At 47.1% G+C, this 17,862-nt stretch overlaps 1 protein-coding gene across 1 annotated transcript in view; it reads right to left on the reverse strand.

Moving 5' to 3' along the window:
• Positions 1–17,862, reverse strand: part of SYNE2 (spectrin repeat containing nuclear envelope protein 2) — a 1,750,628-nt gene that overhangs the window by 37,587 nt on the left and 1,695,179 nt on the right. The window contains exon 151 of the mRNA XM_086937933.1: positions 6,360–6,488. Within this exon, the coding sequence (XP_086794059.1) occupies positions 6,360–6,488 (129 nt within the window). The remainder of the gene's footprint in view (positions 1–6,359; positions 6,489–17,862) is intronic.

Here is a 17,862-nt window from a genome sequence, read left to right on the forward strand (position 1 = left end):
TCACCGAATGGAGGAGTCACCTTACCTTGTAAATGGAAAGATTTCTTCAAAGAAAAACAACTTGCAAACATCCGGACCCAACACTAGATAGCAGGAGTATGCAAAGCTTGTGTATCTACAGCACACATGCCTCAAACATAAATAATTCCTCACCTAACTTCAAACATCCTATAGTTAGTTTCATCTTTCAAAGGTATAGCTACATACTAGCGATCTCCAAATATTTTTTTTTAAATAATATCTAGCTTTTCCAAGAAGCAAAATACAATTCATTGTGGCAGATAGGTACAAATGCTATTTGATGAATCTCAAAACACATGTCCATCCACCACAGTAATGGATAATGTAAGCAGAAGTAAATTCTCTTCAGCCAACCCTTTACAATCCAGAGGACTATCTACTTCAAGCATTCTTATATCCAAGATGGGTGAGGGCTTAATAAATTTCATCAGAGCTATGCAACAAAACCACGTGATGGGACCACATGAAATCACATAAAACAATCATGAAACCTTATAAATGTTCAAAATGGTGTGAAGAGTAGCACCACTTTAGAACTTGGGTTTCTGAAAGTATTTTTAAATTACCACAAGGTGACCCGCTCATGCTACATAAATAAATGGGATAACGTAAATGAAAAGGCTGAAAAGACCCAATCATTCGCAATACCTAGTGACGCAAAAAAACACATAGCAGCTTGTGGCACCATATCAACATAAACCTTACTGTAGCACCACAACACTTGTGATTCTTAGGGACATTCCTTCAAAAGAATTGATCTGCCCACTTTCCGTAGAAGCAACTTAACATTTACTTTCTGAAGATCAAGCTCTGGGCTTCAACAACCAATAATCCCAGCTAATTCTAAAGTTAGGGCTAAGGGTAGGGATAGTTCCAAGTAAAAAAGGTGAATAAAATAAAAATGTGTTCCAAAAAAGCTATCAGAAAACACTGATGGTTAACAAAAAAATTCAATTAGAAGACGTAAAGACCAAACCCAGCAGATGAAGAGTTGAGTCAGTAGCCTTCAAGACCCTTTGCATTTGGCTGAATGTTGAGCAGACATCAAGCATGATGCTTGTGGCAGCCAGGTGAGGGACATCAACCAAGGGGCCATGGGCTACATGTATGTACGTGAAACATTGCGCGTTCCTATTTGCAATTCCATGCAAATCGCAATTAGGAAATTGCAATTTCAAATGTACAAAGCTGTATAGAGTTCCATTTGCAATTCCCAGTGGGTCGCATATGGACCTGCCTCATTAATATTCATGAGGCACGCTGCAATTTGCGACCCATTGGGAATTGCTAAACACACAGGGATGGTGGTCTGCTGGGGACAGCTGACCACCATGTCTGTGTTTGCTTTTAAATAAAGCAACGTTTTCTAAAAAGATGCAGCCCGTTTTCCTAAAAGGAAAATGGGATGCATTTCAAAAAGAAAAACAAATCGTTTCAGTTTTATTTTTTTAAGAGTAGGCAGTGGTCCATGGAAAAAATATTTTCCCATGAATTATGTACATGTGACCCTGTTTCCTGAAAACCAGAACTGAAACATGCAGTGCAAATGTAGAAATGAACTCACAAAAGTATAGCCAAGCATTAAGACTAAGGGACAAGTTGAAATGGACTATGAATCAGGCCATAATCTTCAAATTTTGATTCCTTGGTCATGGCTGCTCTTGATATTGTCGCTTTTGGAAATATTTCTTGTCAACATATGAGGGCTTTTTTTGCAGTAGTCCCTGCACTTTTTGCCCCCTTTTTGATGATTTTCGTCTCTGACAGTGCACTACGGCCTGCTAACCAGACCTCAGAGCCAGTGCTCCTCCCTTAAAACAAAGTGATATCTGACTGTTCTACAATTGGCAAAGGCCTTTGGTACCCCTGTAAGTCCCTAGTAAATGGTACCCCTGTTCCCGAGGGTATGAGTATTAAAGAAGGTGCCTAAGGGCTGCAGCACATCTTATGCCACCCTAAGGGACACACACAAATTCCCCACAGACTGTCATTGCAGACTGCATAACATGGTGAAAACCATCTTCAAAAACATTACATGGCACACTGCTATGTACCATGCCAACGACACTGCATGTGTTATATGTAAGTCACCCCTACAGCAGGCCTTGGAGCCCAAAGGCAGGATGCATAATAGCACATGTGAGGACATGTCTGCATGAGCAGAGATGCCCCTGTAATGTCTAATTCCATTGCTGGATATTACAAGTGAGCAGGGAGGCCATCTTAATGTATGGACTGGGCAATGTTGAAAACGAGTTTCGCAGCTACATAACGGCTTCGCTGAAACCTATGGTGTTTGGTATCAAACACCTTTAATTATTAAACCCACACTGATGCCAGTGATGGATTTATTAATACATGCACTCAGAGGGTACCTTAGAGGTACACCCTGAACCCTACTAGTCTTCTAATGTGCTGGCTGACTGTTCCTAACCAGCCTGCCACCACAGACAAGTTTCTGACCCCCAGTAAATGAGAGCCCCACTATCAGAGGTCAGGTACTATGTCTGCTCTGGCAGGAGGTGTAAATTAACATGTCAAAGCAGGGAGCTTTAAAGAGCCTATTTCCTTTGATATGCAAGCCTGGCTTCCCCATACCTGGAGGATGCCGCCCCCTACCCTGAGGCCCATTTGGCACCAGGCTGGACAAACCTGTAGGGTGGGCAGCCTGAAGTGAAAAAGACAAGAATTCCACCATCTTGTGTGGGGTGAAATAAGGAACTCTGGGACAAAGTAGTCATCTAGGTGGGGGGTGTAAGTTATAGTGACCCCAGGGGATAGGTAGTCCATTGACTACTACCTTTCACAGTGGAGAAGTGTGGCTCAATGCTTAGAGCGGCAGACCTTGATGCAGAACACTGGCCAGGGACCAGGGTTCGATTCCCGCCTCGACGGGTTTCGGGCTTAAATTCCTCTGATATTCTCGCCTCAGTGCCGATTCTAAGCATGGGTCCCACGCTGCAACTCTGGGCAATAGCTTGCTTAGTCTCCACAAAGGCCCCCTGATACACAAGGGATGCCTGGTTTCACCATGGGATGCCCAGGAGTGGACACCCCACAAGGAAAAGCCAGGAGGGGTTCCCTTGTGGTAGGAGTACAAGTGCCGGGATGCCTCCGGGTCACTGTTCGCGCTATACAAATACGCCACATTTACATTTACATTTACATTCACTCCTCTTAACGTGCCTAAATTGAGAATTTAGGGGGACCCCTGGCACCAGGAAATTAGATTTAACTACTGGGAACCGAGGAAGAAAGAAAAAGGACCGAAGAGATTGTGAACTGAAGACCTGCACCAATAACTGCTGCAAAAACACTGCAGGTGGCTTGCACTTCGACCACTGCAGGACCATTTTTGCTAAATGCTGGACACCCTCCCCAAAACCCTTGGAGGACATCCCAGCCCATCAACAACCGGGAAAGATTTCCGTTGGAGTAGAGGAGCTGCTCCCCTGCATCTGCAGGTACTGAAAAGCATCTGCTGGTCCACCGTCTTTCCAGCCATTGGGCTCACTGAAGGAGCAGAGTAACAGGAGAAAGCTCTTACTACTCCAGGAGGTAAGAACGATCGCCTCACCAAGTTTGGAAACACCAGGAAATCCAGGACCCGCCTTGCACCAATACCCTGAGTACAGGAGCAGTTGCAGCAACCAAGGGTTGTTGGTGGTCCGGTCTAGACTACAACAGCTCCAAACAAGACCTACTGTTGAGGGACATCAGGATTCACCAGGCCAGCACAGAGAGTGGTTCTGCTTCCCCTCTTCACCGGGTCCACAAGACACAAAGTGAGCTTCTGACCGACTGCAACCCGATGCCTCAAAGCAGCCCTACATCCCAACTCCACAGCCCAAGTCCGAGTGAGGCAATGGTGCCAACATGGTCTGAGACCCTTAGGAGCGGAGCCCATAATTGGGTTTGGCCAGACTGGTCCACCAGTCGCCGCCTGCAGCCTCTTTCTGCAGGAACCGAGAACAGCGAGAGTCTACAGTGACGCTATCCCGCTGAACAAAGCCCCACTGCACCCGAGCCCCCAGCCCGAGTGGACCGACAGTGTCCCTGCATGCCCAAAAACCTCAAGACTTGAGCCCCACCTGCGGATTCTACCTGAGTGCCCCCCCCCCCCCAGTCTCTGCTTGAACCATCTTTTCAACAGGACCGATTCTCACTAACTTGAACAGGGAACCCAATGCAGAAAAGCACCTCTGCACCTGGAATCCTCAGAGCTGACAGAGGTGGCCTGTTGGTGCTGCCTTTGGACCTTGTCCCAAACCTACCTTGAGTCCTGAAGAACAGTCCCGAAAGTAATTGCTAAGGGACTAGGGGCCAGATGTAGGTAAATCCGATTTACCGACTCATACCGATTCGGTATTTAAGAGTCGGTAAATTGGAAGGAGGCAGATGTAGGTAAAAAATTACAGAATCTGTAAGAGTCGGTATTTACCGATTCGGTAAATACCGAATCTGTATTTCCCATTGATTCCTATGGGCCTTGAAGCCCATAGGAATCAATGGGAAATACAGATTCGGTATTTACCGAATCGGTAAATACCGAATCCTGCAAGGGTGCAGGGGGTGTCACTTTGACACCCTCTAGCACCCCAATTCCGGACTTGGCACACAGACATGCCCTAAGGGCATGTCTGTGTGTCACATTGCACAGGTGTGCATGCACAGATGTGCATGCACACCTGTATTCGGTATTTTACCACCCAATAGGATTGGGTGGTAAAATACCGATTCTTAAGGGCCTGTAGCACTCTTAGGAGTGCCACCTACATGTGGATTTTCCGAATCGGTAATTATACCGATTCGGTATTTTACTGATTCTGTAAATTTACCGATTCGGTAAATTTACAGAATCGGTAAAATATAGGTCCCCTACATCTGGAAACCCTAATACTGGTCGGTAACGGCCGAATTCGGCCGTTACCGACCGGTATTAGGGCTCCTACATCTGGCCCCAAATGCAGTATACGTTTCCTCTCAAAGGTTAACGTTGCTTTAAAGATACAACAACAGTGCATTTTTTAAGTCTTGAAAAACCACTATCTTTAACCCCTCCCCTGCTGGTGACGGAACCACTCCGTCATCAGCCGCGGTCGCGCTGTGCTGATGACGGAACGGTTCCGTCACGGCCTGCTCGGCACGCCTGCATGGCGCGGGTTCCGCGCCTGCGCTGAGCGTTCCATTGAGCGTGTGGGCCGTGATGGAACCGCTCCGTCATGAGCACAGCGCAACCGCGGCTGGTGACGGAGCTGTTCCGTCACCAGCATGGGCGCGCCGCGTGGCCCCCCTGCCCCCTTAGCACTGCAGCGGAATAGCCGCCGCAGTGAAGGGGTTAAAAGTACTTACCTGGTTACGATGCTCTTGGTGACTAAATTCATATGAAAATTTGTGCTATTTTTATAAAGTGGTGTTGGATTTCTTTATTGAGTGTGTGCCTCATTTACAGACTCTGTGTATGAAATAAATGCTTAACACTATCCTCTGATAAGCCTTAACTGCTCGTCCACACTACAACAAAAGAGAGCATTTGGGATTATTATTTTAACCCCTGTAAAACAGTAAGAGACGCATGGACTCTCTGCACAGTGTACCTCTTTTAAATCAATGACCCCAGACGCTGACAGTAAGCAAAAATGACACGTTGAAGAAAAATGAAAAGGGTCTTTAAGGTGGCATGAATATGGTTAAGAAGGTATGCCTTCATTGCGACAATATCAGGGGATGGGATACAAACATTGTTTTTGTGTTTTCAGTTAACATATGCCTGATTAAAAGACTGCTGGGTGCACCAACATCAGAAGAGGTTTTTGCCACCGTAATGTACACTGTCCAGTTCACTAGGTGGCTCAAAATCTTATATCTCCAATTCTAAACATCCTTTGTGAGTCATTCTACAAAGAATCCAAGTCCTACAGACTAGGCATAAAAACACAAATATCATTTGCATTTAAGATAGGACAGACCCTTCCAATCTCCGCCTTCACAACCTATTACAAGACCGCAATTATTCGCCTCCTAAATTCTCATTTTTTCACACTTTAGGTTCTTTAGGAGTTCCTATTGCATTCCTAAATGTCTCTGGTAGGAGGTTTTTCAAGCGTACACACAAGACTTTTTCAATGAAAAAAATCCTATGATGTTCTTATAAGGTCCCCACCTATCCTTCTTGTGCTCTGGTCCCTTAGCGCCAACCTTGGATCTTCTTTTCTGTGAAAACAATCTTACCTCAAAGGTTGAACCCGCACACTGTAGTGATTACAATAATAACATTTTTAGATGGGTGGAGGATGTTTCATATCTCCACTGCAATGTAAACAACACCTGTAACTCACCCTTAACTCTCTGTGGCATTCCAGCACTGTGTGCGGATCAGCATTTGGATCAAGAATTTGGGACCTGTGCCTTCTATTTTCAGCACTTTCCAACCACAATAGAAAAGAATGGCTTGTTTCATGAAAATCCTTCATAATAAAAATAAATAAAAAACAGGGTTAGAAATGCGCAATTAGAGAAAGAAACAAGTTGTACTCTACTGTTGTAAATGAAATTAATAACAAAGCTACTAAAATGAATCCAGATTGAAGAATAAGAGGACTTCTATGCTGAACCACTGGCAACTAATCTGTTTATATATATGACTCAACATCATTATTAAAGAAAGAAATCAATAAATACCTGCTTTAACAAAGCATTATAATGTTGAATAAAAAAAAAATGTTTTACACATTTTGAAAGATGATGTTTTTAAAACAAAAATAAAATGTGTTTTGTACTTCTTTGTGTTTCTTAATTTATTTGTCTACATAATCCTTCAGTTCCCACAGAAGAAATCTATTTCCAATTGTAGGTGCCACTTCCATTTCACAGCCTCAACTACATTATATATAGTACCAGTTCACACAGAATGACTATGAGGCCAATTAAGAAATATCCACAGCTTCTAACACTTAGACCTATGCATTTTACCTTCAACATCACGTTTTGTGTTGGGCAAATCTTACATGCCTGAAGGGTATATGAGATGTTCAGTGCATCTGGAAGACGCTCAAGTCTTAAAGTCAATTCACACCTAAACACCTTGTTTAATGACTACAAGAAAAGTTCTGCGGTGAACTTTGAGATGCTCCAGGCATCTCTTAATTATGTTCAGAGAATTCCAGACTCATAATATCAAATCTTATATTCCCTGGAACTGGGCAGTATAGACAGAGTCTGTGGCACAGAGTTTGCAAGGAGAAATAAGATAAACAACAGTTCCCTGTGTCTGGCCATGGAGCTATGTTCAATGTCGTCATGAAGATCTCACCTTCTTCCTTCGATTGGTACGAGCATAAGAATTTTAAATGTTATATATCTATTTTGAAAATTTTCAAATCAAAACAGCCTTTCTTTGCATCAGTACCCTTTGAACGTCCAAAACCATCTTCCTACTTCTGGAGTACTGCTTCCACAACTGTAATGTTTACAATGTCCATCTTAGAGTACCTTGTACACTTGTCTATTAGGAACAGGAGGTAAATGCCCCTTAGTATTGTAAAGAAATAATCACTTTTGTTACTGCTGATTTCCTTTTACTTGAGGGAGCCTGGTGTAGTCTGATTGACAAGTGGCCTGGTACATTGTAGGGCAGAATTACAGCCTGGAACAAGATGTATTTCTCAACCGTTTTTCCACTGCATCACTCAAAACCAGAAATCAAAAAGAACATTAGCCTTCAGTAACTTTGTATCTCTCCTGCAATTGTAACCATGTACCTGAATTAAGTGCACATGACCTCTGTTAGGAGTCTCCCCTCTGTTATAATTTGCTCCAGACATACATTTGCCAGGCGTTTAAGCCAATTGAGCTTTTAATGTGCAACATATGACATTGTATTTTGTTTGTTTGCCAGGTGACTCAAAGGCAGTCATTTCTTGTCGTTTCTTTTATTACTTTATCTATTTTTCAATCATTTGGTACCGCATGACTAACAGCAAATAATATGTGACATTAAACTTTCTTGGCCTCTTGCTTCTAGTGTCCCCACATGGACCCTAGTGTGTCACACACATTTGGATAACATCCCACCTTATAAGAGTGTCCATCCTAGAGGCATGTTGACACAGACTGGTCTCTTCTGTTAATGTAATACCACAGATCTATATATTATATTAAAATGGCAGCATGGCCGAAGGAAAAAATGAATGGATGTATAAAACGATGAATGATCTGCACATATGTATTTATTGGCGTAAACCATCTATGGGTATTGGTCAGGAGATAATCTGTGGGCCCACCAGTGGGTGAATGTAGGAAGCTAGCTCTTTTATGATATATTAAAAAGAGATATTTTAAGTAACCAGGGTGTTCTCTTATGAGTGGACAGGGGCTTGCTATGGCAATCCAAAGTGCTCTTCTAAGGGGTAGTGTGGTTGAGCAGCCTTAGGCTTATTACAGAGAAATACAAGACATCAAAAAATACACACGCTGGGTCAATAAGTGAGACACACGACTCAAGTAGGAGATCCACACCAATTTATAAAACTAGCAATTATCTGTATATATGTTTAGGCATCAGAAGAAAATCGTTCAGTTAATAACTTTTTCAAATGGGAATTCTTTTCATTTCAAAAAGTTGACATTTAGGGCAATTTTTACAAGCTGCAATGTTATCCTATGGGACGAAGTTAGTGCGTCTTTCAGGTATGGTACAGCGACTTATGGGACACTTTTAAAGCAGTTGAGGTGAGTGGTGGGCGAGGTCCAAGGTGGCACCAGCACAAGACCACCAGCGGAACAAGGGCAGCCATGTGCAGGTGTGCAAAACAGCTTCGGTGACCAATGTTACTCTATGAGGAACGGTCACTGTGAAAATAGGCTGCAGGCTTCAATCAATCAATCAATCAATAAATCAATCAATCAGCATTTGCAGAGCACAGCACGGTCAGCCCTAGAGGCATCTGGGCACCGAGGGTATCGTATCTCAGTCGAAAACCCAGGTCTTGAGCTTCTTACTGAAGTCAGCATAGGGGTGGGAGGAGTAGGGGATGGGGATGACAGGGGTGCTGTTCGGAGGTGGAGGGGTAGGTCGTAGAAGGAGCGGCTGCCAATGCAGATGCGGAGAGTGTGTGGGGAGGGCGAGTAAGACAGAGCTCAGGTGTCTCGCAGGCAAGTGAAGTTCAGTCGATGGTTGAGGTGGGATGGTCCTTGGGTGTGTGGAGCATGCGTGAGGATCTTGAACTGGCATCTCTTCTGGATGGGCAACCAGTGGAGGTTCCTGAGGGGTGATGCAGCTACATTTGGGGAGGTCTAGGATGAGTCTCAGCGCTGTTCTGAATGGTCTGGGGTCTTTTGAGGGGTTGGGTGGTGCAGCCGCATTGCCATAGTCAAGGCGGCTGGTAACGAGGGCCTGCGTGACAGTCTCCCTGGTGGGGATTGGGATCCAATTGAAGATTCTGCAGAGGGTATGGAAACAATATGAGGCGACTGTGTTGACTTGTCGTTTCATGGTCAGTTGGTTGTCAAAGATGATGCTGAGGTGTGTTGGTGTGGGCATTGGCCCGAGTTCTGCTGGCCACTAGCTGTGATCCCATGCAGAGGTGTTCTTCCCGCAGATTAGTACTTCTGTTTTGTTGGAGTTCAGTTAGAGACAGCTGTCTTTCATCCATTTAGCTACGTCGGTCATGGCATTGCAGAAGTTGGTTTGGGGATTTGTGGGGTCCTCGGTACGTAAAAGGATGAGTTGAGCATCATCAGCATAGGAGATTATGTTGAGGCCGTGGGATTTGCCGAAGTCTACGAGAGGGTCATGTAAATGTTGAACGGGTGGGCTGAGGGATGAACCTTGGGGTACGCCACATGTGATGTCCTTGGGTGCGAAGGTGAAGGGAGGCAATGGGATGCTCTGTGTGAGAGGAAAGATGTGATCCACTTGAGGGTGTTTTGCTCTATGCTGACGTTCTGGAGTCTTTCGATGAGGGTGTGGTGGAAGACGGTGTCAAAAGCATCAGAGAGGTCAAGGAGGATCAGGGTCGCCGTATTTCTGTGGTCAAGAGGAATGGGTGGAAAGTCTTTTAGAGTCATGACCGCTAGGATGTGGAACCAGCTGCCAGAAAAACTGCGGCTGGAACCCTCTGAGCCAAACTTTCGAAGAGACCTGAAAACAGTCCTCTTCCCCAAGGACTAAGACCGGAGTTAAGCTCTTCTCTCAATCATGCCACGAACTCCTGGAAACAACTGTAGCACTGCCAGCCCGGGGACACACTTGCTAGTGTAACCATGCGCTTTACAAAATACAAATAAATAAATAAATAAAAATGTCATCTGTGGCAGCAATCTGCATAGTCCCGGTGCTGTGGTTGGCACCTAGGCCTGATTTTAAGGCATCGAGTAGGTGATTGAGATCCAGATATTCGGCTAGCTATTGGTTGAATCCATTCTCGAGTACTTTGACCAGGTAGGGGAGCAGGGAGATAGGTCTGTAATTTTTAGGTCGCTGGGGTCATCCAAAGGCTTCCTTAGGAGGGGTCTGACCACTGCATGTTTCCATCCATCTTTAAAGGTTGCTGTGGAGATGGTGGTGTTAAGTATGCTGGTGAGCTCCGTGATGATTGGTTGGCTCTGAGGTTGAAGAGATGGTGGGGCGGGGCCATCGGCGCCCCGGAGTGGAAAGATGACCTGATGGTTGAGGTGGTCTGTGCAGTGAGTGAAGACCAGGTGGTTATTGTTCAGCTGGCACATACAGGGGGTGGTGGGTTGGGGGTCGAAGTTGTTGCAGATAGTGGCTATCTTGAGAGGGGTGGATGGTGTTCTCTGTGGCAGACAGATTGGCAAATTCATTGACAATTGTGAATAGTTCCTTTGTGTAGTTGGCTGTGGTGTTGATGCGGTTGGTGATGGCTTCTTTCTTGGCTTCCTTGGTGCACAGGTGGTAAAGGGCTGTTTTGTGGGCAGCCCTGTCAGAGGGGTCCTTGGAGATGCACCATTGCTTCTAGAGTCAGCAGCAGTTACGTTTGGTGGCTCTGGGGTGTTCCAGCTGGCTTGTTTTGAGGCTTAGCTGTTTTTTGCTGGTTTCAGTGGGGTGACTCTGTCAGTGTGGTTTCAGTGGGGTGACTCTGTCAGAGCATTTGTTGATCCAGGCGGTGAAGTTCTGGACTGCCTGGTCGAGATCTGCTGAGGTTTCGGGCTGTGTGGTGCTGAGGGACTGACTCCTTTGAGTCTCTGTAACTTTGCTCCAGCTGCAGTAGGTGGCTCTGTGGTGCTTAACAGTGGTATGCTGAGCTCTGCCAGTGATGGTGAAGTGAGCGATGGAGTGGTTGGTCTAGGTGACTTCTGTGAAGTGGGTGAATTGAGTCTATCGCTGGATGTGAAAATGGCATTGAGTATGTGTCCGACTTTGTGTAAGGGTACGGTGACTAGTTGGTTGAGGCCGATGCTGTGGAGTTTCTTAAGGAGGGAGGTGGTGTTGGTGTCCGATGTGGAAATCGAGGTCGCCGACATGATGTAATGGTGGGAGTCAATGGCAAGAGGGCGATAAGGTTGGAATTGGCATCGCAGAAGGCAGGTCAGGGACCAGGTGGCCTGTATCAGACGGTGCCTCTTATTGTGATCTTAGCGTCTATTTGTAGTCAGATGTTGAGGTGTTCCATGAGGGGTGTAAAGTCGTCACTGGTGATGGTGCATCGGATGGATGGCTTCCTTGAATATTATGGTGATGCCTCCGCTGTGTGGTGGGAGGACCAGGGGTCCCCAAAGAATACCAAGTCCTGAAGGAATACCAAGCAAATTTTACTAAAACCAAATTATAAACAGTACTAGTGCAAACAAATGTTTACCAGGGGCTGGAGGAGTTGTCACAGCAGTCTGGTGTCATGATGGCCGGACCAAACCATAGGCTTTAGGGACTGGGAACAGGGTCCCAGGCTCATGGAGCTAGGCAGGGGAGCAGCACAGTGACCAGAGGTCAAGGGCTACTACTGGAGCCATGCAGCGGCTTCCAAACATAGGCCTGGGAGGAGCTGTCAGGGAGGTGGGAGGGCAAAAGGCGGGAAAACAACAGGAGCGGGAAACAATGGTGGCAAGCAATGAGGCAAAAACAACAGTGAATGACCACAGTAACTTAAGTGCCCAAAGAAAGTGCAGTTAATTAAAATAAACAAAGAATACCAAGCAAATCACACTACAACCAAATTGTATACACTACCAGTGCAAACAAATGTTTACCAGGGGTGGGGAGGTTGTCACATCAGTCTGGCGAAGCAATAGCAGGACCGAACCGGAGGCTTCAGGAAATGGTAACAGGGTTTCAATCTCGTGGAGCTACGCGTGGAAGTGCCGCAGTGATGGGGGGGAGGCCTGTCGGGCTGAACCAACAGGGGGGCACAAGCTTCATGATGCTCGGGATGTAGGAACACCTTTGGTCCTCTTCTCCACTGCCCAGGGGCAATGGTTGCAGAGGTGTCTTAAGGCATCAGGTTTTCTTCCCAGGAGCAGTAGCGGTAAAGGGGACTTCACTGTGGATGAAACCACGGTTGACTCAGTCCCTATAGGGCTGGGGGACCACATTGACACAGTTGGCCCACTTCTACTCAGGCTTGGAGCGACTGGTGCAGTGGTGTCTTCAGGTGTTGGGTTTCTATGGCCATGGCGCAGGGAAGCGGGTCCACTACTTCTCTGGAGGTCTTGGTTCCTGGGGAGAGGCCCTAGTGTGAAGCACCAACCTATCAGGAAAGATGGTCAGGTAAGAAGGCTTAGATGACAGAGCCTGTAATTCGCTCACCTTCCTGATGGAAGTTTTGGCCACTAAAAAGGCTGTTTTGATGGTAAACAGCCAGAGAGGGCAGATGTACAGAGGTTCGAATGGAGCACACATCAGGAAAGTGAGAACCAAATAAAGGTCCCACAGAGGCATGATTAAAGGGGCCGGTGGAAACAGAGACCCCTTAAGAAATCTATTTACAATAGGGGATTTAAACAAAGAGGGTTGGTCTGGCAACCTCAAGAAGGCAGACTGGGCCGAAAGGGACCCTTCGAGAGTGCCCTGAGCAGAGCCCTGCTGGACAAGAGTCAGAATAAAGAGAAGGACATGAGAGAGAGAAGCAGAAAGAGGATCAATTGATAATTCTGTACAATATTATACAAATTTCTGCCACCGGCAGACGTACACGGTTTTGGTAGAGGGATGCCTGGCTGCCAAAAAAACATTACAGACTTCAGGAGGAAGGTTGAGTACTGTCGACTGCCGCTGCTCAATCTCCACACAAGAAGGCGTAGAGTTGACAGGTTCGAGTGGGGGACCCACCCCTGCTGCCGCAACAGAAGATCCTCCAGAAGGCGCAGCCTGCGTGTAAGATGGATGCTCAGTTGGAAAAGCTCAGAATACCAGACTCTCCATGCTCAGGCTGGAGCCAAAAGAATGACTTGGGTCTGGTTGCTCCTGAACTTCTTGAGCACTCTGGACAGGATTGGTATTAACGGAAAGACCTACATGGGGCCTCAGCTCCGCTCAAGATGAAACGCATTGGAAACTCGAGCACACATAACTGCTGACATTGCGTATTCTCAGGTAAGACAAACAGATCTATCCAATGCTCTCCCCGCTGCTGATAAAGACATTGAGCACCTTCCGATAGAGACGCTATTCGTGATCCGCTAGGCATAGACTGATGAGTTTGTCTGCCCTGGCATTCAGAGGACCTGCCAGGTGTTGAACCACCAGGGAGATGCCTTGCTGTTCCAGCCACGTTCAGACACGCATGGCCTCTTGATAAAGGGTCCACGACCCCACCCTGCCTGTTGCAGTAACATATGGCAGTGGTGTTGGCTTGAACACTTGAACCAGCTTCCCCTTGAATGAAGGAAGAAAGACTTTCAATGCCAAGCGAATCGCTCGTAGCTCCACCAAGTTGATGTGGAGTCCGGATTTCACCGGAGGCCAGAGTCCTCTGATCTTCACCTCTCCCAGATGGCTGCCCCATCCCAGGAGTGAAGCATCTTACACTACTGTGTGGTCTGGTTGGGAAAAGGAGAGGAGTCTGCCTCTGACCCAATTGAAGTCTGTTAGCCACCATTGCAGGTCCTGTGCAGTTCTCGCCGAGATCTGGACCATATCGGAGAGATTCCCCTGATGTTGTGCCCACTGGAAATTCATGTCCCACTGCAGAACCCGCATATGCCACCTGGCATTTGTCACTAGCAGGATGTAGGAAGCCATGTGACCAGCAGCTTCAGAGTCATGCTCACCAAAATCCAGGATAGAGGCTGGGCCATCTGTATCATAGCCTGAATATCCTAGATTTGCTGTTCGGGAGGATATGCCCAAAACTGCACCATATTCAGAACAGCTCAGATGAAAAGGAGGGTCTAAGAGGGAGTGTGACTTTGTCACATTGATAGAGAACCCCAGTGATGCAGAAGGTTCGCTATAGTCTGGTGGTCGGAGACAACAGCCATGGGTCGAAACCGCCTTCAACAGTCAGTCGTTGAGGTAGGGGAAGACTGCCATCCCTGATCTGTGCAGATGAGCTGCAATCACCTTGGTGAACACTCGAGGGGTGCTGGTAAGGCCAAATGGTTGCACAGTGAACTGAAAGTGCTTGTGAGCAATGTGAACTAAAGGGAATATCTTGTGGGCAGGCAAAATGGGAATGTGGAAGTATGTGTCTGGCAAATCCAACTCTACCAGACAGTCTCCCGGGAAGATTGAAGCTAGAATTTGAGCGAGCCTGGGCATTTTGAATTTTTCCTTTGTCAGGAAGATATTGAGAGGGTGCAGGTCTAGGAGAGGATGATGGCCTCTGTCCTTTCTGGGCACCAGAATTAGAGGGAATTAATAAAGACCAGAAAGTAGCACGAATTAACAACCACAACCTACTTCTGGCATTGAAACCCTCCCTATGTCATCCCGTTTCCTGGCGGAGTAAGGAGAGATAGTCCTCCGTCAGCTTGTCACACAAGGGTACCATGGGTGGAAGGGTAGTCATGAAGGTGAGGGAATAGCCCCTTCGGACCGTCTGGAGAACCCAGCGGTCTAATGTTATCGACCTTCAGTGGTGCAGGTGATTGCGTACCCTGCCTCCCACTGGTTGCCCATGATGTTTGGAGGGCAAACTAAAGTTGTTTGGAGGCTGCTGCTGCTGCTGGGGTGGTGGACTGGTCCGACCTCAAGCTGCCCGGCACATGGGGACTGGGGGTAACGCATCCTCAGCCATGCAGAGGCAAGGGAGCGTGTGTGCCGTGGTGGCTGGGCAGTAAAGACAAGGCTAGAAGCCCCTTCCGTGGTTACAAAAGGTGTGAAATTTGGACTGGGGTTGGCAGGGGCTCCATGGAAAGGCCTGAAGACCTGGCTGTAGCTTTGCTATCCTTGAGGCTCTCCAACGCTGAGTCCTCCTCGTCTTAAATGAAATTGGAGTCATCAAAGGGCATGTCCATATATGTCGCTTGGGCATTCCCTGAAAAGCAAGTCGTCCTCGGCCAGGCGTGGTGTCGTAAGGCCATCGATGAAGAAACCGATCTGCTTAGTGAGTTGGTTGTGTCCAGCCCACATCGGATTGTAAACTTAGCTGCATCTCTCCAATCTGCTACAGCTTGGGAGAGTATGGCCTGGGCCTCCTCCGGGACCACATGGGTAGCATCTGCACAACTGAATACCAAAGTGCATGGGAGTAACAACTCAAAAGGCAGGTAATGTTCAAGGACCACAGTGCCAGGCTGGCGGAAGACATTTTTTCTTGCCTAAGGTGTCCAGCCTCTTGGATTCCCTCTCTGGTGGGGGCCACTAACCTTTCTGGAGTAAGGTGTTGTGTGAAGAAACTGGGGTCTCCTGGGGTGGTATGATGGCGGCGGGCAATTATCCTGTTCACGGATGCCCCTGTGTAGGGCTTGGACTGAGCAGGACATCTGTATGGGTTTCAATAATGGGAGAAGCGGTTCTGAGGGGGTATCTCCCAGCTGAAGAAACTCTGTCAAGACTTTCGTCTTGACTGCCACTGAGGGCAGGTTAAGGCCCAGGACCTTAGTTGCCCTTCTCACCACCATAGCAAAAAGAGGCTCCCTTCTCCTTAGCAACAGTGGGAAGAGAGACCATGCTAGTATCTGGGGAGGTGTCCAGTCCACTATCATTCGCAAATTCTTAACATCAGACCATGTTAGGGTCTAGGGGCTGGTATGCATCAGGATCCAGTGGCCCCTCCGATTCTAGCCCACAGTCTCTGGTCTGGAGGGTATGACTCCAGTCGGCACCAGAGTCAGCATTGGGGGATTCCTCTCCAGGTCTGTGTCGGGAATGGGAATGGGGATGGCGCAGCTGGCGCCGAGAGCGTCCACATCGAGACCAGCATTGGGGAAGGTCGAGGTGGTACGACTGGTGCTGATCTGGACCATCTGTCTTTCTAAGGGGCCCGAATGGCCTGGGGCTGGCCCACCAGCGGGGAAACCAGTAGGGCTACTCTCCCGAACCCGGGGGGCCTAAAGGCAGAGGCACGGACCACCCAAATTTGAGGTGCATTGACTCATAAAATTCTCTGAGCTAGGTGGGGGTTGCTCTAGCTCCTGGAAACTCGGGAAGGCATGGAGACGGCCCAAGTGAAGGCTCAACTGCGGAGCCAGGTTTTGAGTGATGACACTTGCTCATCAGATGATTTTGACGGACAGGGTGACGTCGAAGACCTCTTCGACTTCATATTCTTTTACTTGTGGGACTTACCAGAGTGGGATGAGTACGACAAAGATCAATGGCTCCATGACCTATCCCAGGACCTTCTTCTCAACCTAGATTGAAACCGTTGCGGCGTTGCACCTTGAGTGGCAATGAGCTCAAGGAATCCCTCCCTAAAAGCCTTGGGATGAATGGAGCGACAATCGACAAAGGACTTGGCATCGTGGTAATGCTCAGGACACCAGAGGCCGACGAGGTGTGGGTCAGTCATCGACAATTGCCAGTGACAGGCACCACAGTTCTTGAACCCAACCTTCTACTTGGACATCCCTGCCACACCAGGGGATGAGTCTCGAAAAAAGGCTTAGATAAAAGTCATAAAAAGGTGGTAAAAAAATTACTGGGGGTAGCTCTCTCTGGATCTGCACTGACTGGTGCGGAAAGAAAATAACTGATGTCAGCACGCTGGGGTGTAACCTATGCAGACAACACGTATGTCAATTCCGGTGCAGGCGCCACTGCCACGCGGAGCCAAGAGACACCACCTACCGGTGCTCAAGGGTGCTGCTCACAAAAAATGTCGGGAGCCAGAGTGAGGCCTGGGGATAATCCTACGGTAAGGAACCTGAGGCTAGAAATCTCTATTAAATAGGGAGCCAATGCAGATCCACAAGTATTGGGGAGATGTGAATGAAGTATTTGGAAGAGGAGAGCAGTCTGGCTGCTGCAGATAAAATGGCTTTTAGAAGGGTTCAGGTGGATTGACTGGCCCCAGCAAGGACAGAATTGCTGAAGTCTAATCGAGATAGCATCAACAGACATGCAGTCGTTTTCAAGTGATTAGGTTGTAAGATCGGTTTTATTTATTTAGCATTTGGAGTTAGAAAATAGTGCTAATAGTAATTTTCTAAATGTTTTGAACTATGGTTAATGAAAGATCTAATACTGGTCCCATGTTGACAAGTATGGGGTAATGTCTGCCAGATCAAGGTGGCATCCTAGATCTGGGTTGAAAGGTTTTTTCTATGTGGGAACAAACAATATGAATTCATTATTTCAAGGATTGAGAGTGAGGAAGTTGTTATTCATCCATGTTTAGTACTGAGCAAGATTGTTCTTAGGATGAGGATGTATTTTAGGGTTGAACATTTTAAGGAGATTTCAGCATATTGGTGAGTGGAAATGTCTGAGACTTTGCAAAT

Source organism: Lissotriton vulgaris, chromosome 9 (genome assembly GCF_964263255.1).
Source record: "Lissotriton vulgaris chromosome 9, aLisVul1.2, whole genome shotgun sequence".
NCBI classification, from domain to species: Eukaryota; Metazoa; Chordata; class Amphibia; order Caudata; family Salamandridae; genus Lissotriton; species Lissotriton vulgaris.